This window comes from Rhinolophus ferrumequinum, chromosome 23, assembly GCF_004115265.2.
Source record: "Rhinolophus ferrumequinum isolate MPI-CBG mRhiFer1 chromosome 23, mRhiFer1_v1.p, whole genome shotgun sequence".
NCBI lineage: Eukaryota > Metazoa > Chordata > Mammalia > Chiroptera > Rhinolophidae > Rhinolophus > Rhinolophus ferrumequinum.
In genome coordinates this window covers 40,766,510-40,790,890 of record NC_046306.1, presented here as the reverse complement: position 1 = coordinate 40,790,890, position 24,381 = coordinate 40,766,510, and the positions used below count along the sequence as shown (strand labels likewise).

At 38.3% G+C, this 24,381-nt stretch overlaps 1 protein-coding gene across 4 annotated transcripts in view; it reads left to right on the top strand.

Moving 5' to 3' along the window:
- The window catches only part of RALGAPA2 (Ral GTPase activating protein catalytic subunit alpha 2), a 316,937-nt gene that overhangs the window by 60,063 nt on the left and 232,493 nt on the right, over positions 1-24,381 (top strand). For all 4 annotated transcript variants that reach the window (XM_033094559.1, XM_033094558.1, XM_033094556.1 and 1 more), the window contains exons 5-10: positions 6,395-6,438; positions 8,548-8,725; positions 9,488-9,603; positions 12,865-13,003; positions 14,672-14,871; positions 22,404-22,631. In XM_033094559.1, coding sequence (XP_032950450.1) covers positions 6,395-6,438; positions 8,548-8,725; positions 9,488-9,603; positions 12,865-13,003; positions 14,672-14,871; positions 22,404-22,631 — 905 coding nt within the window. The remainder of the gene's footprint in view (positions 1-6,394; positions 6,439-8,547; positions 8,726-9,487; positions 9,604-12,864; positions 13,004-14,671; positions 14,872-22,403; positions 22,632-24,381) is intronic.

Genomic DNA, 24,381 nt, shown 5'->3' with positions numbered 1-24,381 from the left:
ATCTACCACAGTGTTTGAAATCTGTTTCTTATCGCCTCGTCTTGTTTTATCTGCAGCAAAGAGATACTCTATTTTTATTAAAACTGTTTTTAGAGAGAAAAAATAGTCTGTAAATTTCTCTTTGTTTAAGCTTTTTAATGCTGGCTCCTTGCTATAAATCATTGAATGAGGAAGCATATTTGTACTCTTAAGTTTTACAGTGTGGAATGAACACTGGTGCATTATTGCCAAACATCTAGAGATACTGCTTCATAGGGTGTTTAGAGAATAAGAAGAATCGGGGAATAGCTGACACAGCACTCATCAGCTCTGTGATGTGTGCTAACGTGCTGCTCAACTATTTGTAAATTTTCATTACTGATTACAAATGGAAAAATTTTGTTTATCAAATTTTTCCTAAACTCGTTTTTAGGTCAGTAAATCATTGTGGATATAGGTGGCCGCTTGAAGTCCTATCTGTGTCACAATGAGAACTGACATGGAGTGAGATGACAAAGAATGGCATGGTACATCACCAAACCAGGGATATTTGGGGCAAGTCCAGGCTGTGGCACCCCTTCATGTGCCCATGTGTCATCAGTAAAGGACTCAAGTTATATGTGTGTTTAAGAGTGTTTACTGCTCAAAAGCCTCTAAAAAGTAGATTTCCTATCGCATTCCGTGTACAGTGCTATGCCTGTACTCAATAAATGTGTGCTGAATGGGTGGAAAGATATACAGAGAATGCCAAAAACTTGGCTTGTATACACGTTTTAAGAAAGGAAAATACTGTATCAAAATTGTAATACAATGACTGGTGCTAGCATTCATTTCATTAACATCGTATTTTGAGCGAACATCATACTACACATTGCTACTGTAATTCAATTCAATTTCGAAAAGTAATACATAGATAACATCTCTTAAAATGTGTACGTTTTTTGGCACCCTGGTATTTTATGTTAGAGATGTTTTATATAAAAAATATTAAAAATAAGTAACCCTTGGACTTAAAGGACTGGGCTCAATTAGTGGAAAATTAACGTATGTACAATCCCTCATGTGTGTTTTATATATCTGTCATAATTGAATCTAGTTTGCTCGGTTAGGGTTTTCTTATATGTAGTATAAAAGCCAAGTAATAACTAAACTGCAGATTTGTTTGCGATTTTTTAAGGATGTCTCTGGCCTTATGCTTTGGGCTACTCAGTGACCCCTTGTTGCCTGGGATGTGAACAAGACTTCTGAGCAGCTTCATTTCCCAAAGGTTTTAGGGCTCACTGGGCTCTTCTCAGGAGCCTGATGCTGACAGCCCTCCCCAGGCCCTTCGTAGTCAGACCACACCAGAGCTCACTCTTCTCCAAGCAGCAGGGTCTTCCCATACCTTTCACACTAGGACTTCCTCGGAGGTGCATCACAGCCAGGCTGAGTGAAACCCAGGGACGCCGGATACCTCTATCCACCAGGGGATGACGGGGCTTATGTCCCCCTCACCTCACTAGGTGTCTTCCCAGGGTCCTCTCTGGGGCACTTGTACCGTCAGTGCTCTGTATTTCTTCCCCTCCTTTCCACTTTCTGCTCTTCCCTTGGGAAGCCTTCTTCTTGGGTTAAGCAGCGGTCCTACAGCCTTAGCCTCTTGCTTTCACCTCCTTGCCTCCTGAAGCCTGGCTTTTCTCTGAGACTCCTGTGTCTTCTTCAGGGGTCTACAGGTGAGATCATGGTCTTTCTTTTCTCCAAGGCCAAATCCAGGCATCACCCACTACCCCCTCGGTGGAAACCCCTCTCCCTTGACTATGCCACTTTGTCCCTCCTTGGTGCTGCCATGTCTTCTGATCTCTTGCTCACTTCCTTGTTTTTTTTTTTAATGTCTTTGTCCTCTCCCAATCCTTTTTCTTTATGCCAAGTTACCCATCAGCCCCTTGATCCCCTCTCCCTCTGTAGCTTTCTGACTTCATTCGTCTTCTGGATCCTTGTCATCATGTAGCCCTTTATCTGACCACAACCTCCATCCTCCTGACCTTTCACTCATTTACTTCCAGGTTACCTGCTCTGTTTTTCCTTTTTTAAAAAACAGATATTTCTTTGTAGTGTAATTGACATACAGTAAACTGTACATATTTAAAATGTACATTTTGGTAAGTTTTGACATATACCTGTGAAACCATTACCACCATCAAGATAATGACATAGCCATCACTCCCAAAACTTTTCTCATGATTCTTTTCCACCCTTCTCCACCTTTCCCCTAGTCCCAGGCAACCACTGATCTGCTTTGTGTCACTATAGATTAGTTTGATGTTTTCACACAAATAGAATCATGCAGTGTGTACTTTTTTTTGTTTGGCTTCTTTCACTCAATATAATTATTTTGTTGGAATAGTTCATTCCTTTTTATTTCTGAGTAGTACAGTATTCCATTGTATGGCTATACTGTCCTTTGTTTATCCTTTCATTTTTGATGGGCACTTGGGTTGTTTCTAGATTTGGCTACAAATAATGCTACTGTAACTATTTGTGTACAAATTTTTGTGTGGGCATGTGCTTACCAACTCTTGAGAATGGAATGCCTGAATCATATAAAGGTATATGTTTAACTGCTAGACTGTTTTCCAAAGAGGTTGTACCATTTTACTTTCCCACCAGCAGAATGAGCATTGAGTTACTCTATGTTCTTGTTAACACTTACGTAGTATAATCAGTCTTATTATTTTAGTGGTAGTGGTATCTCATTGTGGTTTTAATTTGCATATCTCTAATGACTAATGATCTTGAGTATCTTTTCATATGCTGTTTGCCATCTGTATATTGTGAAGTACATGTTCAAAGATATTGCCCATTTTAAAAATTGAGTTGTTTGTTTTCTTAATATTAGATTTTGAAAGTTCTTTACATATTCTAGGTTTAAGTGCTTTATCATATATATGACTTAGAAATATTTTCTTCCCATCTCTGGCTTCTTTTTATTCCCTTCATAGTGACCCTCGAAGAGTAGAAGTTTTTAATTTTGATAAAGTCCAATTTATCAATTTTTTCTTTTGTGGATTGTGCTTTGATGTCTAAGGAATCTTTGCCTAACCCAAGATCACAAAGATCTCCTATGTTTGTTTCTAGAAGTTCTATAGTTACATGTTTCACATTTAGACCCTTGATTCATTATGAGATAATTTTTATTAATTTCAAATTCCTCCAGTGGGCTGCTGCTCTCTTGTGTTTATTTAGATGTTATAGTATATTGTTATGTAGATATTATAGTGCCAGAAGTTTCTGTGTTCCTGTTCCACCAGCAGCTTTCAGCAGACCTTGCGCACCAGCACGCCAGAGGGTGTTGTTTCTCTACATTTTTGCCCCTTTCCTGGTGGTATATATACTGCCATTGCTTATTGATTGGTTTGTGGCATGATATACAGAGGGAATTTTGTTACTTAGAAAGGATTTTATAATGTTAAGTTTAGATTCAAGCTATCTTTGTGAACTTGTGGCCTTAAAAAGATCTTTACAAGATTGTTCCTTTATCAGGAGAAATTATCAAGAATGCAGTTCTTGCAATTGAAAATGAGATAAGCAAGAAAATTGATTTTGAAAATATTAATGAATTTGCTTCCATTAAAGCTAGGGAAGCAAAATTATAATATATTTTGTGTTATAAATATTTAAATTAATGTGAGTTTTAATACTTTTCAATATTGAGCCTTTTCATTTTTCAGTATTTTTTTCAACACTTAATGTTCTGGAAAAAATTAACCATTGAAATACATAAAAATACGTATTCTTTATTTTTATGGTATACAGCTTTTCTTTTATCTCAAGCTCCAATATGGCTTAGCTCAACTCTAGTACTTAAAATTTTAGTATTGTTCATCATGGAGTTTTTGCATTAATTTTGATTTTTAAAAACTATTGTGTTAAAATATTTATTTTGATGACTGATTTTTTTTGGTGCCTCCTTAAATTTTGTGCAGAACCCTCACTCTTTTCATCCTAATCCCACCTTTGGTATTTTCACTGCCGCCTCAAAAGTAGTAAGACTTACATTCGAAGGACATTTATAAAATATAATATGTTAGCCAATAGAAGTTAAAAGTTTATAGAATCAATTCAACTAATTAGATTTTACTTATTCATTTATTTTTTTTCCACATGAATCAATATAGTGGCAACCAGTAGGGTTGAAGAGAGGGGGGTGGGTATAATCATAGTTTGGATGAAGAGTTTAAAAATCAAACAGGTATGAAATATAGAGAGAAAGGATATCATAATGATACAGTGAGAGTAGAAATATCTTTGCAAATTTAGGGTCTTAAGAAATACCTAAAGTGGCCAGACAAGGTTCTTAGGTACTTATCACCAGTTCTCATGTTGAAACCTTTTGCTATGTGCCCCCACTGCACAAATTTGTTCTTATTTAAAAAGAGTTTCTTAGAGAATAGCTGATGCCCAATGTCAGGGGGAAAATGTATTTTCCACATACCAGACGTTATTCTAAGTATTTATATATATTAACTCATTTAAACCTCGTTAACAATTTTCCATGGTAGGCACTGTCATTATCCCATTTACAGATAAGAAAACTCAGGCATGGTGAGGTTAAGCAATTGACCCATGTTACACATTAATTGCTGAACCCTAGATTTGAACTTCAGCAGTCTTGCTCCTGAATCTGGCTTGTATCTGCTAAGCTATAGTGCTTCAGATGTACAAGAATTTCTGAATACAACAGGACGGAATACATCCATCACATATGTATAAAATTAGCTTTCTATTATTGCTATAACAAATTACCAGATTATTTCAGAAAGTCGGGGACTGTTGACAGATATGGTTCAGACATTCTGTATGTCTCTTTGTAAAGTCTGTCCTTTTTATATGTATTTTTCTTCTCCCTGGGTATGGAAGAGTGGATATAGACAACTATGGGTAGACCAGAAGTTAAAAATATTGGATCTGTTCCAAGAAGGGGAAGGACTGACGAGCCCCAGTGGTCACACACAATGATCAGGAAAAAGTGTTTCTGAGAATGTGTTGTAAGGTGATGGATTTGCTAGATGTCTGAGAGGAGAACAGTCTATGCCAACTTTATCATAAGTCTCCAGGGAGGTGAAGTGTCTGTTGGCCCTGCCAACCATCATGAGGTCCTCATAGGCATATCGGAGTAAATATTAAACTGAGGCACACCAGATTGTCCAGGAATGGATGAACATGGAGGCAAGGGACAAGGCCCCAGGTTGAGGACAGGTGTGGGATAAAATAGTCCCATGAGCACAGACACTTGAATCTTAGCTATAAGCGAGTCTAGCCCAGTAAATGCTGGCTCTAAACCCAGAATTACCGATATGGTTTGGTGACAGGAGAAGAGGAGGGAGGAGGACATCTTAACTTCCTTTACTTAATCACAAACACTTAGTGATTCAGTGCAGTAACCTAGTCATAACTATGGTGAGATTTCCCAGAGCCCCAGTGTTAAGTGTTATAAACAGCAGAGCAGTTATTAAAGGTTCCTTCCCACAGCCAGTGATTTTGTTCTGGCTCATGAATTCCTAAAGTGTATGCATTTAACTAACATATATGTATCTATCCACATAGATATGACCTGTAGCAATTGTTGAGGCACTGGCTTTATTTCTTGGTAGAACAGTTCTTTGAAATACATTGGTGGAGTAAATGTGATTTGATATCCAATTTTTAATAATTTTTTAAAAATTTGATTTTAAGAAAATATTCTCTTGCCTAAGACTTCCAATATATTTTTATTTTAAAAGATTACTTCCTTTTTTGAGGTTAAGTCATGTTTAGAGGCTATGTATGATCTTTAGTTGGGGTTGCCAAGCCATTTCCATCTAAGGGCATGAACATTTTTATAGAATAATAGGTAATATGTTGCCATTTTCAAAGAGAGACACTTCTCATCACAATGGGCTGCAGTTCCAAACTGTTTGCAGTTGACTGGTGTAGTTCTGAGTAAACCTTGGTTCTTTGGTCCAGAGTGACCAAAGAACTCTGCTGGACCGAACCCATAAACGTGGCTGTCATTGCAAGGAGAGAAAGATGCCGTCCTGAATATTTGTGAAATGTTCTTGTAAAAATGTCTTGTGAGCAGTAGTTTTATATTATTTTTACCTTTAGAGATTTAGAAAATCATTCATTTTATATGTGGCAAGAGATATTTTGAACATATTCCACTGTGGGCAACTTTTACCATCAATCATTTAAAAGAATTTTGAAGAGGTTCATACTCAAAGTGCTTTTATCTTCAAAACATCTCCTATGACATTGCTTTGCTTCTGAAGGTCAGCCTTCTTCATTTTATTTTTTAAAAAACTATATCTTTTGTCATAACATTTTTTTCTTTCTAAAACTGATGTTTTAAAAATAGAACTTGAATTCATATACTCTATTTCTGATTATTTTAAACTTTCAGGTTCAACTTTAAAGAAGCTTCTACACACTGGAAATTCTATTAAGGTATTTATTTAAGATAAATGTGTAATGGCATTTTTTTATTACTCTTAAGTTTATTAATGCCATAAAATGACAAAATTAGACCATTTAAAAATAATCTTTAAAAACCACTTGACTAAGTTTTTATTTTTAATTGAGAAATTATATTACAAATATTTTTAGAGTTTTCTTACATCATAACTTATTGTAATAGACATGTTAAATATTATTAAGAGAAACTGGCTTGGGATTTGGAGTTTCGAATTCTAATTTTGATTCTGCTGTGTACAGTTGGGGAAACCATTGGCAAGTCACTAACTGTTCTAGTTTTATTATCGGAAAAAGGAATGGGTTGAACTTGTTCCTCTCTAAGCTTCAGAGTTAATGTGCCTGATTCTGTTCCCCCCAGCAATCTTGTTAAAATTATAGTTGTCTAAGAATTATTTTTGCTGTTTTTGAGCAAAAATTGTGGAGGAAAAGAGCAGCAGAGGCTTACTCTTGAATATTTATTTGCAGCAGATTGGTCTTGTAATTTAAGTCGAAACTAGCTTATTTTAAAGTGAATATGCCTTTTATAATTACAATTTGATGCTGTGATAAGATGGCACTAAAACATAAGTGGCAAAAGAAACCAGCCTCAGATGTGTGTTTTATGGAAGGCAATTCACCTGTAGTTCATTAAGTTATATGTGTGCCTTTAATAAGTTAATACATTTTTGGTTTATACCAGTTTATATAATCGTAGCCACTTGAACTTGGTATCTCTTACATGTTGAAAAAAGGAGGCAAACTATTCCCAGCTTCACAATAGATTCTATATTTTGTCCCTCCTATTTTAATTAATACTCAGTCTTACAGTTGAAACCTATCAGTTTATCTCATATTTATTATTGGCCTTATTTATATTTAGTCATCTCCAATACAGTTAACATAAAAAGTTGAAGACTTGTGATAGAATTTTGAAGAAACTTTCCTCTTGTTAAATTTAATATAATTTGGTTAGATATACATCAAGCCATGTCATTTTTGTCTGATGCTGAATAGCATCATTCATTCAGCAGTGTCACCACTTATTTTACCTGCTTGTGGAAAGAACAGTTGTGAGTGGGCATGGAGGTTTGTGCAGAGCAGTGGTGAGTCCATGGGCATGTCTGAGAAAGTATGCTGTAAAATCCACTGTTAGTGGGATTATCACGGTCACCAGTCTTAGTGTATTTGACTTCTGTGGGGATTCAGCCAAGCCCTTCCTTCCTCCCTCTCTTCCTTTCTTCCTTCTTTCCTTCTCTTTCCTCCAAGTGTTCCGATTTTTAAGAACATTATAAATGTGCATATTTTAGTAACGTGACATAAATTCTGTCAAAAGCACAGTGTAAATTTGGAGGAAGATGATCTTTGCATTGTTTTCATGGATACTGTGTTTCCCCAAAAATAAGACCTACTCTGAAAATAAGCCCCAGTTAAGACCGTCAGCCAGATGGACACATTTATTACATTATGATGAGGTTACAGAAGAAGACGACATGACTGTATTTGAATAAATGTAGATTGTTGTACATGAAAAAATAAGACATCCCCTGAAAATATGTCCTAATGCGTCTTTTGGAGCAAAAATTAATGTAAGACCCGGTCTTATTTTCTGGGAAATATGGTATAAGACCTGGTCTTATTTTGGGGGAAACACGGTAATTGAGTGTTGATGATATGGGCACCAGGCTTTATGGCATCAAATATGGTTAATGGGAAATATTTATATAGTGCTTACTGTGAGCCGGGCACTATTCTAACTCACTTAATCCTATACCAGTACTTTGTGATAAATTTTGTCATCATCCCTATTTTATGGATGGGGAGAACAAGACATAGAGAAGTTAGGTTGTTCTCCACAGGTCACAGCTAAGCTAGAAAGTGGCAGAGCCTGCATTTGAACCCAGGCACTCTGGCTCCAGAACCCAAACTCTTAACCCTGGTGCTGTATTGCAGCATCCTCACCTGTCACTAAGTGAAGAACTTGGTGTAGCACTTTAACTATAAACCTTTTACTTCTAGTTTTTCTTTCTCTGAACTAATGCTACATTGTAATGAATTTCTACAAATACATGTTTTTAATTTTGTTGCCTTTAATTTTGTTTTTAGTTACGATGTGAAGGAATCAGGCTGTTTCTTCTGTGGCTTCAAGCACTTCAGACAAACTGTGCTGAAGAGCAGGTGCTGATTTTTGCTAGTCTTGTGCCTGGTTTCCCAGCGATCATGTCCTCCAGAGGGCCCTGTACACTGGAGGTGCTCATCAGTCCCGGCCCTAGTGCCGCTGACGGTGAGTGATGGGAGCAGATCTTACAGGTTAAAATGACTCTCGAAGTTACACTGAGGAATTCCTTGGCTGGCCATTTTCCTGGGTAGAAATCTTGATTTCATAAAAGGGTTCTGAAGAGGAATTATTCCTTTTTCATATTCACAATAGAGTCTTACAGATATTAGAATTGAAAGACTTGAAACCTATTTTATATGAAATGATGTCAGGAGAAATTTATTGAAGTGGTGGAAACAGGAATGGAAGACAGATGTTGGCAATAGCAGGAAGTAGACAAACATGGTATCTCTGGGGTGTTTTTGTGGCTGTTGATAAGATTTAAATACACTATCCAAAACTGCTCTATTGTTCTCCTTCGCTGTTGTTTCATAAGTGGACATTCATCTCAGCCAGGCTGTTTTTTTGCCAGCTGTATATTTTCATGTAGCATTTATGGAAGAGTAATAGTGCCTCATAGGACTATTAATGGCAGCCACTTGTATCCTGTGAGTTTTCAAAGAACTTGCCTGTTAAGCCCATTGATTTATAACTGCATATCATTTCATTGCCAAATGACAGGTATTTGACAGGTATTTGACAGGCTGACCAGAGCAGAATTTGAAAGGAGAGGTGACTTTGTGGACGTCTGCATCACACAGACTACGGGCTTGGTCTGTGTGAGCAGTGTAATGGATGGAGAGATGTATTTTAATAGAGGCCATTTTTAAAAACCCTGTTTAAAATTTAACTTGGATGAAAGAGCTCTCATTATTTTCCACTCTGCAGCAAAGATATATCCAGAAGAAATCACTCCACTCCTGCCCGCCATATCGGGGGAAAAGATCCCTGAGGACCAAACATGCTATTTTCTTCAAATACTGTTGAAATATATGGTTATTCAGGTAAGAGCAAGTTGTAGATGATTCAGTGATAGTCTTATTCGCAGTAGGAAAGAGAAAATATTGTCTCTTTTCTTCCTTTTTGTCCATATTTTCCGTTACTGCTTTTTCTTTAAGGTGATTTTATGTGATATTTCACTAAATATAGAATATGTCCCAGGTCACTTCAGCAAAGATCAGGCATACAGACTGTGTGTGTGTTTATAAAGGGAAAAATTCAGTTCTCCGTCTGTGTGTCTCCTTTACTTTCATATTATTACTGCATTCACACAGAACACTTCACTTACGACACTTCTGGCCACCAAATGTGTGGGTTTTTTTCCCCTCTATAAAGCAATTCTTTTCCACAAGAACTGGGTATCCTACAATTTATCTCAATTCTGAAAATATCTACCTGGAGAAAGCATCAGATCCCACATATTAACCTCTCAGTCCCATAAGACTGTTCCCATCCCATTCAGATGCCAACTGCAATTAGTAGGTCTCCTGATTACCCCCAACTTCTGTCCAGTTTGGCTACAAATCAGAGGTTCCCACAGTCCCCTCCTCATATTCAATTAATTTGCTAGAGTGGCTCAAAGAACTCGGGGAACAATTTATTTACGTTTACCAGTTTATTAAAAAATATAATAAAGGATACAGATGAACAGCCAGATGAAGAGGTACATAGGTTGAGGTCTGGGAGAGTCCAGAGTGCAGGAGTTTCTGTCCCTATGCAGTTGGGGGTCCATGCCCCTCCCAGTACACGGATGTGGTCACCCACCCGGAAACTCCCTGAGACCCTTGCTATTGGAATTTTATGGAGGCTTCCTCCCATAGGCATGGTCAATTATTAATTCCATTTCCAGCCCCTCTCCCCTCTCTGGAGAAATGAGGTGGGCCGAGGGCTGAAAATTCTAAGCTTCTTACCATGTCTTGGTCTTTCTGGTGACCAGCGCCCATCCATGAGCCGTCCAGCAGCCCACCACAAGTTCATCTCAGTAGAACAAAAGATGCTCTTAGTGCTCTTATCACTTAGGAATTTATAAGCGTTTCAGGAGCTCTGTTCCAGGAACTGGGGACAGAAGCCAATATGCAGAGGGTACCAAAAATGTATGCACATTTTAAGAAAGGAAAAATCTATTAAAATTGTAATACTCAATACATACCATAACAAAAGATGAATACGAGTCACGTTTGACTTCTGCAATTACAAGAGGTGCTCGAAGTGGTTACCATCAGCGTCCAGACACTTCTGATTACGGCAAACTACTGCTTTAGCAACGTTGACCAAAGTGTCCACTTGTATACATTTTTTTGGCACCCCCGGTATGTTTTCTATTTTCTCACAGGATATTAAACTACTTTTGCCTCTTTACTCCTTCCCTAACCCTGATGTCTATGCTAGCTAAACAGGATGGAGGAAGAGGCAGGCCTAGAAACTGAATGGGTGGATCAGGAATGGGCAGAACAGGCAGGTAGATTCAAACGAAAGCATGTGTAATTATCTCATCATGCCATCAGCACAGGCCTGCTTTATGTCATATATTCCTTTCTCTTATATTTACCAAGTGAATATAGAACTAAAATCATTAGTTTATGATTTCAGTAGGTGACATGTCTTGGTCTATATTTCGAGCATTGATATTGTTTGAAAAAAGCTACTGCGTCCTTTTCTCTCAGCAAACACTTCTCTTATCCATGAGCTCCTCATAGGTACTCGTACAGTCCAGCCTCTGTCCTTTCCATCACAGTCATGTTTGTTGGTGTAATAAGTTTGTCTACTTCCTCACCTAATGTTCCTTGACACCCTCTATTACCCTCTGTCCCTGTGAAGATAGAGGTGCAAGATCTCATGATCAAGTCCAGAGGAAGGACACTCTTCAGTTTGTGCCGCATTCAGTCTTTTGGGTGATTTAAGTGTTTGCCCCTTCGTCATGAGATTCCTCCCATGATATTTTCTTCTGGCTTTTTCCTCCCTTTCTTTTACTTCTTTCCAGTTTTCTTTGGGGAATTGTGTTTCTCTCTGCCATTCCTCAAGATTGAGTTCTTGGCTGCCCTTTCTGACTACTCTGTCCTGCTGGGCGATCTCGTCTGCTCTCCTCTCCCCTGTTTCCTTTTGCCGACAACAGAAACACAGCACTCCAGAATCCCGATAGCCCAACTCGGGTATTCTGTCATCTTCTGGGAGCTCCATCTTTTGGCTCTGCTGGCCCATTCTACATGTGTCTCAAACTCTTACCTGATCAGAAGTGGCAGGGCATTCTGTGTGTCCCAGGTCAGCATAAAGTAGCTTGAAGTTGAATGGTTGGGAGACTTGGGTCACTAATGAGCTGTGTGACCTCAGATAAGTCATGAAATCCCCAGGATCCCATTAGAGGAAGGATACCATTGATATGGAGGTAGGTTTTTACGCAGACTGGGAGCCCTTAAATTGTGTACAGAATTGTATGTGTATGTTTATCCCTCTCTCCTTCCTTCTGTCTACTGGGGTGAGTCCTCAGAGCAGTTTCTCCCTTGGCTCATCCCAGAGAACTTCTGGCAGGTTACAGATGCTGAGCCCCTCTGCCCTTGGGCAGCCAAAGCCCCTTATCCCTTTACCTCAGGAGCTGCACAAATATTATCATTTTCTAAGTCTGTTGCATCATGAAGGAATTAGGAAGCTTGGCTAGACCACAGTGCTCTGTGGCCTAACAAGTATTAAGAATTGACAGGTATAGCTGGACTGGCAGGCCTGGTTTATCCTAGTCTGTGGATTTCTTTTAATAAGGAGAAAGCATTTTCCAAGATTCTGTAGCTTTGCCTTTTGATACTGATTTTGCATGTTGGTAACGTAAGATAAAATCCCTTTGCAAGGGATTGTTTCCTTAATTTCTGTTTATTGTAAATGGCCTTTTTAAAGTTTTTAAAAAAGCACCTGATTATATCTGACTAGATGTTTTAAGGGCACAGGAATGTTATTAAATCATTACAAAAAACATGTGGAAAAAAATATGGATGTGATGTAGTAGAACGAGTTTAAAGAGAAATGTTATCGTTGGGTGATTTTTTTTTTTAATACTCAATAAAAATGCTGTTTTTAACGTAGTTAATGTTTTGTTTTGAAGTATTCATTCTTGTCATCTTTTGAGTTTTAAGATATGATTTCATTACATGATTATCAATATTATTTGTCAAGTTTTTAAGTTAGGAGAAGAATTTTAATAATACAACAGTATTTCACTTCAGTATACATTAATTTGAAATGTAAATATATGTATGTTCTTTTCCACATATTATCCAAAGGCTGCAAGCTTGGAGTGGAAAAATAAGGACAATCAAGATACTGGATTTAAATTTCTTTTTACGTTGTTTCGAAAGTATTATCTTCCTCATTTATTTCCATCATTTACTAAGTTAACAAACATCTACAAACCTGTACTTGGTAAGTACTGATTGAACTGTGTATCAATGACATCCACAGGGAAGCTGCACAATGCCTTTTAATGTAACCTTTGATTGTTTTTAAGTAAAATAGTTATTTTATTCTTACAGTTAATGGTGACTTTTTTGTAAGAGGTTGAAAGTTTCCTAATAAATGATTTTAACTGTACAAACTAAGACGTACCTCAGCTCATACCAATAAGGGGAACTGTGATTTTTATACTCAGAAATAATTTGAAATGAATTGATTTTTTTTGGTGTAATTTAAAATCTTTTAATGTAAAAAAAAAGCTTGTATTTCCTGGAGTCTTCTCTTACTCGTGGTGGGAGGTGGTGACGGCAGACCTTGCTCAGAGCCTAGGCACACCAGCCCAGGCCACACAGCTGCCTACATTATGTCCAGTCGGGGCCGTTTACAGCTGCTTATGGAGGGGCAGATGGTTGGGCGGTTGGGCAGCCTACGGACAGTAGGCCCCAGAGGGGAAGGAAATGTAAGGGGATTTCTGATTTAGCTCCTAAAGCTTTCCTTCTATAAGAAATGAGGGCTCACAGGCCAGAAGCATCCTTTAGAATGGTGGGAGTGGGACAAATCTTCTTATGCCTGTTATTTTAAAGCAGGTGAAATTAGTTAAAATGAATAAGAACAATTTTGGAGGGGAAACGATCACAACCGACATTAATCCATCTTGGAAGTGTGGATTCAGTTGCCTGTGGGTGTTAATTTGTGTACACACACACACACACACACACACACACACACACACACGGGCCAGGGGAAAACAACTTAAGCTTTCGAATTTTGAAAGCTGTAGAAAAAGTTCTGACTTTAAGGGTACTGGGATATATATTTTGTTGGCTATATAGGTGGGCATTATTTTCAATTTTGTTTCTGATTTTATAAGTAGTCTTTGTAGTAGTATTCATTGTAGGAAACAGTGTATTGTTAATATTTCGAGATTAAAAGTTATTTGCTAAGAATTTGTCTGCCTCATGCATGCATGTACACCAGGTGTACAAAAATTTGTAAGAAAGTTGGACTTATAGCAAGTAGTATCTGAAATCCAATACCATATAATTTCCCTATTGATTATGGAATTTAAAGAATGGATGTCCTGTGCATTCTTTGGAAATGATGGTGTCTGATACCTCAGAGATGCAACAAGACTCTGAATTCATTCATCTATAAAGTTGATTATACTGATTCTGTTTCTTTGGATTCATCTAGAAGGAAAAGGATAGAAAATTAAAGTTGATTTGATTAGTATAGCGTTAGAGGTTAAAATACCTTAAATGATAAAAAAAATGTCTACACATGGTTTTAGTTACAACATAGGTGAAAAGATTTTAACTGTTATAATCTCATGTAATTGCTGAAATTTGTTAAAAAGAGTTATTAGCATAGTTTTTCCACAGCTGTATATCACAGCTGTATACCATAGCTGTAAATAAACAGTAACAGCCACTATCACCCTGTCTTGTTCAGATTGCAAGGCAGAATCAGAAATGAACCTACCAAAAGATGGTATTTTTAATTCTGGTTCTTTAATCGTAGTTGCTATTCAGACAACCAAATACAGTGTGTCTGTTTAACTTGGAAACAGAAACATTTGTAGGGGTTACCTAATGACGGGACTCACTAACCTAATCATGTGTTCTTTTTTTCTTCCAGATATCCCCCATTTAAGACCAAAGCCAGTGTACATTACTACAACTCGAGACAATGAAAATATTTACAGTACAAAAATTCCGTACATAGCAGCTCGTGTTGTTTTTATTAAGTGGATTTTAACTTTCTTTTTGGAAAAAAAGTATCTAACTACCCCACAAAACACTAAAAACGGAGTTGATGTATTGCCTAAAATCATGCAGGTATGTCATTATCATCTTTTTATTTCTTCATACTTATGTAATAGCACTCAGTAACACATATCAAAATATTTGGTCAATAGGGTTATTGGTTCTTACAGTTTGTTGGTTATAAGCACTTGATTTTACTGGCTCGCTCTGCCTGTAATGCTGAGGTTTCAGAAGAAGCTGTGAGTTAGAAGTAGTTGCTGTGCTCCATTGGCATTGCCACGACGAGGCACGACGAGGCAGTCTTGGGGGCGAGGGAGGCATTCTGAGATGGTGGCTGTTGTGCACACACTCCTGGCTTCCTGTCGTTTTTCCTCCTTTCCTCTGGTACCAGTGACCTCTGAACATAAGACAGGGCCTGTCTTGCTTTCTCCAATCCCCAGCACTTGGAAGGCCGTGAGGAATTGTGCGGCGGGGTGGGGTGGGGGGGAGTCGGGGGTGGGGGGAGTGTAGTGAAGAAGACCTGTGAGACTGCCAAGTGCTCACTGGGAACTCAGGGGAAGGGGTACGTCAGCAGCTTGGGATTTTGGGGGTAGTGTTGAGCCATGAGGGGGTCTCTAGAAGAGAAGGCTGCCTTTTCCCGAGGCCTTACATGAAGACCTTTTCTTGTATGGGGCTTTCTGTTTCTTGCTGGCCTTGGTCAGATGCAAATGGGGGCTTTCTCAGCTGGCTGACTTACTTAGGGACTTCATGCTGGGTAGAGCAGGACCACTCGTGGAAATCAGAGAGCAGCCACTCCACAGAAGGGTCATGGTTTTGTGTGCTTTTCCTGTTTTCTCAAGAACAGGGACAGGAAGTGTGATCCACTTAATGCAGGTTTGCAGATGTTCTGGAGTTCCCAGCAGTGTGACTTAGGTGTGAGTTGGGAAAGTGCACACACCTGTAATGAGCACCTTGATGGATGGAGGAGCACCAAACTGAAGTCCAGAGCATGTGGCCCCATTGACAAGAACTGACCACAGAACTGGAGGAGCTTATTTTCAAAGAAGTCTGAGGGAGATGCAGTTACAATAAGAACAACAAAAGACTTGCTGAAAGAAAGTTTTAAAAAACCTTAAATATTTTAATATAAAACCTTAGTAGGTAAACTGAAAATGCTAATGATCACTGCTGAGAACAAAATTGGTTTTCTGAAAAAAATCCCACAACACTCAGCGAAATTTCAAAGAGGTGGAAATTAGAAATTGATAAATAAGACCTGAGGACAGATCCAGACCTACCGTGTAAATATTGTGAGGACAGGAGAGAAGAATGAGAAGTAATAATCGAACTAATAAAAAGAAAAGTTTACCAGAGCTGAAAAGAAGTCATGCCTTAAACTGAAAGGCTTTTGAGTCCCAGGAAGAATTAGCTAAAAAGACACAAACCTAAACAGACATTTGACTTTCGGAGATTAAGAAGAAAAACTGTACGGAATAAGACCGAGACTAGCATTGAATATCTAATCTAACCTACAACCCTGAAGCTGAAAGAACATAGCCGTCTATCTCTTTCTGTCTGTCTCCCTTTCACAGAACCTTGGTTCATATCATACACTTCATATCACATAAGCAAGTGTCAGATTGATTTAAGGTCTAAATTGATTTAAGGGCTAACTATAAAAACAAAGTGAGAAAGACCTTGTGTGATTTAAGTGTCAAAAGATAGCATAAAGCCACACCCAAGCAATAGACTGTGAAAAGCATTAGAAACATCAGGGTTTTAATAGAGCTCATATCCACTATATAAAGAGTGCCAACAAATTTATTAGACAAAGAAGTCCAATTGAAAAATGGACAAAGGTGATGAAATGGAAGTTCGCAGAAAAGAAAATAAAAATAGCCCCGGATCTCACCAGCAGTCAGGGAAATACAGTTCATTCTGAGCCATGACTAGAGACAATCAGGTAGACAAAAACTTAGTCATCAGGTAGACAAAAATTTATATGAAATTACATATAAGAAAAATCACACTGATAAATTTTACATTGCATCTGTGTGGGTTTTTGATCATTTCAAAACAGTCTGTTTAAAGGATGTAACTTTTTCCTATCTGGCTTCAAAATTTCAGAAAAACTATTACCTTTATTTATTGAAAGTAAGTTCCTCATCTGGATGATGATAAGTAGCAAGAATAGCAAATTAACCGCTGCTTCCAAGTTCTGATTTTTTCCCTTGTTGCCTCTTCACACTTTTGAGTGATCTACTTTTATTATCTAGCTTTTTTAGTGTCGTAAGGATCTGAGCAACTCAATCAATTAGGATGGTTCTATCATCCTAAAACAAAAAAGACACCAGAACTCGAACTGAGTTAAATGTAAAAAGAAATATTTTAATCTTATAAGTAAAGAAACTTATAGCGAGGCTGGCTGACAATAAGGTTCACTCATTCTTTCTCTTGATTTTCTGTAGTATTTTCTCTTCTGCCCTTTTCCCTCTGGCAGGTTTATTGTCAGCTTCCCAGATGAATGCAAGATGGGGCACTGCACAACCTATTCATATTCAGAGACAACCCAGAAATGCAAAGCCCTTCCCTTTTGTCTGAGTGGAACAACTTAGGTTACTTGCCCACTCCTAGAACCATGACAAGGCATTGATTGGCTTAAAGCTGGGGGTGTGGCCCAGGAGGGAGGGGATGATGGTGTCCATGATACAGAACACTCCTGGTACTGTGGATAGGGTCACCTTCCTGTGAGTCAGTGGGTTTCATGGGAGGAGGCAGGCAGAGCACTGGGGTTCTGTCAGGGAGGAGGAATGGATGCTGGACAGACAACCATCTATGCCCAATGCTACCATACCCTGTAGATGGCTGCACCTAGAAATGGTTACTGCCACTGTAGAGACTGTTAATACACCTCATAATAAGTAGTTATATTAGTTTTCTATTGTCACTGTAGCAAATTACCACAACCTTAGTAGCTTGAAACAACACAAATCTATTATCTTGCTGTTCTAGAAGTCAGAAGTCCAAGATCAGTCTCAGTGGGGTAAAATCAAGCTGTTGGCCAGTCTGTGTTCCTTTTGGAGGCTCTAGAGCAGAATCCATTTTCTTGCCTTGTCCAGCTTCTAGAGGCTGCCTGCGTTTCTTGGCTTGTGACCCCCTCATTACATCACTTTTTCTCCCTCTGTTTCCGTCTTCACATTGCCTTCTCTGTGTCTCATATTCCTGCCGTCTTATGGATCCTTGTGATTACTAGGTGTGATCGAAAAATATGGTGAATATTTAAATAAAATTTATTACAGTAAAAGATACATTGCCATTAATCCCCCTCAAATACTTCCTCTCGCTTTGAACCTACTTATCCCATTGTTCTTGCCACTTTTTGAAGCAGTTCTGGAAATCCTATTTTGTGAGTGCCTTTTACTTCATCCTCGATCATGACAGTGCTCCGTGTCACACATCGCGTCTGGTATATGGCAATTTCTATTAAATGAAAACATTATGGTGTGTCCTCATCCACCTTATTCACCTGGCACCATGTGACTTTGGCTGTTCCCCAAAGTCAAAATGGCCATGAAAAGAAAACGTTTTGAATCGATTCAAGGACATTGAACCAACCATGACAGCACAACTAAAGACACTAGCAAAAGAGGACTTCCAGAAATGCTTCAGAAAGTGGCACGGACTGTGGGATAAGCGTGTTGGAAGTGAGAGGGAGTATTTTTGAGGGGGATTAATGGCAATGTGTCTTTTACTTGTAATAATTTTTTTTAAATTTAAACATTCACTGTAATTTTTGATCACACCTCGTACACTTGAATCACCTAGATAATCCAGGATGATCTCATTGCATCATCCTTTATTTAACCACATATGCTAAATCCCTTTTTCCACATAAGTAACATTCAAAGGTTCCGGGGATTAGGGCATGGACATCTTTGGGGTGTCATTATTCAGCTGACCAGTTGTCTACTGGATTCCCTTCTCTGCCTTACAGCTGTGGTTCCCACCTCATCTCACATGTGTCTACTGTATTCCACTCTTCATTTACGTTGTACATTAGAAAAGGCAGCAGTTTAAGAAATTGAATATTAAATTTTGGAAATGGAGTTGCAGGAATAAAAATGCATGTAATTGCATTTGTCTCCTGAAAGTTTTTGTTTGGAATTTCAAATTTAATATAATTTTACCCATGTTAAATGAATATTACTGTCTAAGTCAGGTGATCCACAATCTCTTGTCAAAGAATGTACTGCTCTTATAAAAGTCCTCTAAAACAATATTTTAAGTTCTGCTTCCAAGTAGAGTTCACACTTTGGCCACTATTACTATTACCTTACTATGTTAAAGGTCACGTATGAATTTTATGTGTATGTTTTTTCCAAAGTGAATTTACTTCCTCTTGATCTAGAACTAATACCTTTGGCAATATTTTTCAACAGGAAGGAAAGGAATTAGTGCATCATCTAAACTTAGCTTACTTACCACTTGGAGAATATGGTTTAACAAATTTTCTTGTTCAATGGCATCGTTCACAGGAGAATAGAAGTATATCCGATAGTATGTTGGCAACAACAACAACCCCCCCTTTCACATCTGAACAGTCTTTGTTCATCATTTCAGCTGAAAATGTTATCAGTGAAGAATTATTTATTCCTTAGTAATTCATTTTGTAAGAGATAGAAGTACTTAAACATGCATTAGAGAAAGCAGAGTGGTGATTTTAAAATTTCAGCAGTGACTGTTGTTTTTTTTTTTACCAGTTCTATATGCACATTAATTAAACATTAAAACCCAAAGAAATCCATTAGGGAATGAAAACAAAAGTCTGAAGTCACATTTATTTGTATGATAACTCTTTAGTTATATTATTAAAAGAACCACTTTTACTAATTCTGGATCAGCCCTTCAGTAATGATTCATGGACTTTGGGTTTCCTGAAATTGTTGTATTTCACGGGATGAAAATCTAGAAAAAGTGAATCGCACAAATTGACAACCCTACAAGAGTTAGTATATTGTACAAACTCATTGTTGACTACCACTATAGTACTGTCTGTGTTCTTAAGCTCTCCCAAAGCAAACGTAGGCTGCCTCCAACCATGCAGGCAAATCACAACAGGGGAATTGAGGGGCATCAGGCGTCACCAACAAAACGGCAGTTGCATCTCTTGTTTCACACCTGCTTTATGGGTGTCCTCATTGAGCCTGACCCTGAGGGTGAACAAGTCTCAGTATGAGCTGTCTTTTGAGAGGAAAGCAGGGTGGTAGGGAGGGTTGAGAGGACGGATTAAGTGGTAGCCTGTATCATGTAATTCCTGAGCCCTGGCAATGCAGGCGTGGTCCAAGCAGATCTGTATGTCTCATACGTCTGTTCCACTGACTAAGGCTTCACAACATACTAAACAGATAATCATTTTTGCTTTTACCTCTGAGTCAACTAATACTAAATAATAGTTGAGAATTCCAGCTTCATTGTTCTGGGCAGAAAATGTACCTCTTTCTGTGGTTAATTTTTATTCATGCTCTGACTGTTAGTCTTCATAAAAGAGACAAGAAATGAGAAGACTTGGATTATCAGTTTGCTTTCACTCTCATTACTTACTATAATTATAAATGTCTGTCAAAACACACACACACTTTTGGAAAGCAGCCTATTGTGGAGGGAGTATGGAGTAGAGGAAGCTAAGAAAAGGATTGTTTTATCAGGAGAAGTACTTATTTTCCATCGGTGGTTGGGAATCTGTACCTGCAGAGGGTCAACTTAAGTTATATGCAGATTTTCAACTTCATAGTGGGTCAGCACCCCTATCCCCTATGTTGTTCAAGGGCAACTGTGATTTTCTATTTATGGCATGATGGGAAATCCATCTGTGTCACCATTATGTTCTATTTGGATAACAGAGCTTATTTTTTAAATGACTGGGTGCCTTTAAATATAATTCTTTACATTATTTTAGATATCTACTTGCTGTGTTACCTAATTAGTTCCCTAATGACCTCAAAACTTGGTGGCTTAAAATAACAGCCATTTTATCATACTACATATTTCACTTTTTGGGTCAGGGATTTGGATAGGATTTGTTTGGGCAGTTCTTATGCTTCATGTGGTGTTAACTGAGGTCAATGGATGGTGTTCTTCTGTTGGTGGCTGGTTGGTCTGGAACATCCCAGGTAACTTCATTCATATGCCTGTTAATTTGGTGGGTGCAGTTAGAAGGCTGGGCTCAGCTGGGCCTCTCTTTCCATATAGTGTCTGTTTGGGTAGTTGGACTTCTTTCCTGTCTGCTCAGGGTTCCAAGAGTAAATGTTTTGAGAGATGGGAAGTGGTGACTGTCAGCCTCTTGGGCCTGGGCCTGAAACTGGCACAGGTCTCTTGCACTGTATTCTGCTGATTAACAGAGTCACATAGTCCACATGGACCAAAGGGAGGGGACATAGACTTCACTTCTCTATGGAAGGAATGTCAAAGAATTTGGGACCATTTTAATTTGCTACATATGTGCGTATGTATGTTTTTTCTTTCCTTTTTTGGTCTGTGGGGAAAATGGGAGTTTTTGATCAAAAAGTCACAGGTCTTGAGTTGCATATATCAGTAAAAATGAGCGAAACTTAATTTTTCTATGGAAGATAGTTGATCCATCAGAAAGGTGAAATAATTTCTATAGGGTGGCTCATCTCACAGTGTGACAGTGCCTTTGATAAGCCACATAGGCTTAATAGCTAAGGCATGAAGAGAAAAATTATTTTAAGTATAATCTTCTATTAATTTTTCCCAGAGATTACGATTTCGATATCAGCTTTACTTTCAAACTGTCCTTGGTAGTTAGTAAAATTATTTTTACTACTCATATCTTATCACTTCTTGTAAAAAGTATTCACAGTGGGTAGAATTTTAGTGGTATTTGGGGTTATATATTTTGGCACTTAAAAGAATAATAGTGGAATTTACAAAGATGAAGTGAAATTATACATATGTTTGGAGGAAACCTTTAATTCTCTGAGGAAATGAGAGCAGAAACCAGTGTTAAACTTTGTGACTCATTGCATGAATTATTTTATTTCTATGTGCTCTTAAAGTCTTCTAAATATTTAAAGTTTTATGAATATTTCAGTTAAGTTTGATCTGAGAATCTGAATGTAAAACTCAGATCAAGGTTCTGATACCCTTTAAAAATCTTGGCACTCCTTCATCTAGATGTCATTTAGTCTTATGAATCAAACGATGCTTTCCAACATTGTACCTTCAAAATATCCACTGATATCACATCTCTTAACTGTAGAGTAGGTGCTGAAGTATAGAGACCAAAGTTGATGATAATATAAATTTATGCACATGTCAATTTATTCTGTGATTTTTACAAATATAAATAAACTTTTTAGGTTGGTAAAATTTGACAGCCTCCCTGTAATAACTTAGTGGTTTTTCTGTTAAAATAACTGAGTTGGGAAGAGGTTAGTTGAATTGGGGAGTTGGTAAGTATGGGTTCTGAAGCCCTCTTGTGCTTCAAACTTGCCTTCAAGTTAATGATGACTAGAGGTCTTTAAAATAAAGCAAGTCTTCAGTTTTGCTGGTTGTCCTTGAGTGTCAAAGAGGATCACTCATAAGTAGTAATAACTTTCTTCCAGACTGTTGGTGGTGGTGCATTGCAAGAGAGGGCGCCGGAGCTGGAGGGTGGCGGGCCCGCAGAGCCGGACAAAAACCATTCTAACAGCAGCACCTTGTCTGATCGGAGACTCAGCAACTCGAGCCTTTGTAGCATTGAGGAAGAGCACCGCACTGTCTATGAAATGGTGCAGCGGATCCTCCTGTCAACGCGAGGTTATGTGAATTTTGTGAATGAAGTATTTCGTCAGGTTAGTGTGTGTAAGTGTGTGTTACAAGTTCGTGAAATTGAAGAGATTTTTGTTCTTGTTCTTTTACTGACTAAGAAATAACTATTGATGAGTTGGGCTAAATTACAGGACTAAATAATGAGGCCTGTAATTCCACTTTTAATTTGTCATGTGGTGTATCATGATTTTTTAAATTATGTTTTTGGAAAATTCCTATATGTGGAGGGAAAATTTTATATTTGAGCAAAATCACCCCCAAGTGCCTCATGTTTCCATGACAAACTTTAAACCCAAAGGTAGGTGGAAAGAAAGCCATTCCTGCATATGCATCCACAAATGAACATAGCAAAGAAGAGCCCAAGGCTGGTATCATTTCCAGAGCCTTAAGAAGCTCTCTAAGGAGCTGGAGCTTTCTGCAAACAGTTGTACCTGCCCTGCAGAGGCCTATGGCGTATGCGTATGCTAGAAGTATTTATGGTGTAAGAGAAAAAAAGGATGAGGAGGGGAATGAAAAGAAAGGAAGGAGCTGAGGTTAAGATATTGACATAACAGACCTATGGTGGAAACTGTGGTAGGTGAAAAGGCCTTGCTTGGGAAGAGCAAAAGTGCAAACAGAAAACAGGGTGCAAGCAGGGGAAGCAGACAGAAGAGGTCAGAGGCTGGGACAATGATCAGCATCCGAGAGCAACAACTGGGTATGATTCCCGTCCCCCGTCCTCCCGCTCAGGGAACATTGGGCAATGTCTGCAGACATTTTTGGTTGTCACAACTGGGGAAGAGAAGGATGCTACTGGCATCTAATGGGTAGCAGCCAGGAATGTTACTAAATATCCCACAAGCACAGAACAGCTATCCTACCCCCACCCCACAAAGAACAGTCCTGCCAAAAATGTCACTAGTGCTGCTGTGGAGAAACTCTAAGTTATAGCCATCTGACAGAGGAAACGGAACCCTCGCTGTAGTTGAGAAGACAGGAGCTCTGTAGTGTGGGGTGGAGCCATTGGCCATGTGTGTCTTGGTATTGGTGCCCTGGAAGACAGAGAGGATGGCTCTTTCATAGGTATGTATGTACGGTTGGCAAATAGTTATTCAGTCCATGCACCAGGATGAAAGGTGAGGTTCTGGAATGGTAGAGACCAATTTTGGTGAGGAGAAGAGGGAGATCCTGTACACATATGAGCAATTGCATATGCGCCATGAAGAACTTTTTAGGAAGAGGCATAGTTCACATCAATCTAGAGGTTTTACTGTATTTTGTGTTATAATGAATAAAAAATGTTTATTTATGGAAATGTTTGTTTAATCTGTAATTAAAATTTCCGTTATAAAACCTTTTTTCTGATTCTGTGTCCCATCAGTGCCTTGGTTCTTCTTGCCCCCTGACTGTGTCTTTTCTGTCTCATTTCTTGGCCCCTCTTTTTGTTTTACCCCAAATTACAAGAGTTGACCAATATTCTGGGCTTGAGCCTTTTCTTCTGTACCTCCACAGTTTCCTTCTTGGGGCCTTCAATAGCTTATACAGTGCCAGCAACCATTGTGGTGTACAAGGTGTGACAATTAAGTTTGTGACCTTGTTGCAAACATGTTGCTAACCTTTTTTGATATCAGAGGGATTATTCATTGTGAATTTTTACCAACTGGAAAAACAGTTAACCAAGTTTACTATTTGGAAGTGTTGAAAAGGCTGCGTGAAAAAGTTAGACAACCTGAACTTTTCACCAACAATTCATGGCTTTTGCATCACGACAATGCACCAGCTCACATGGCACTG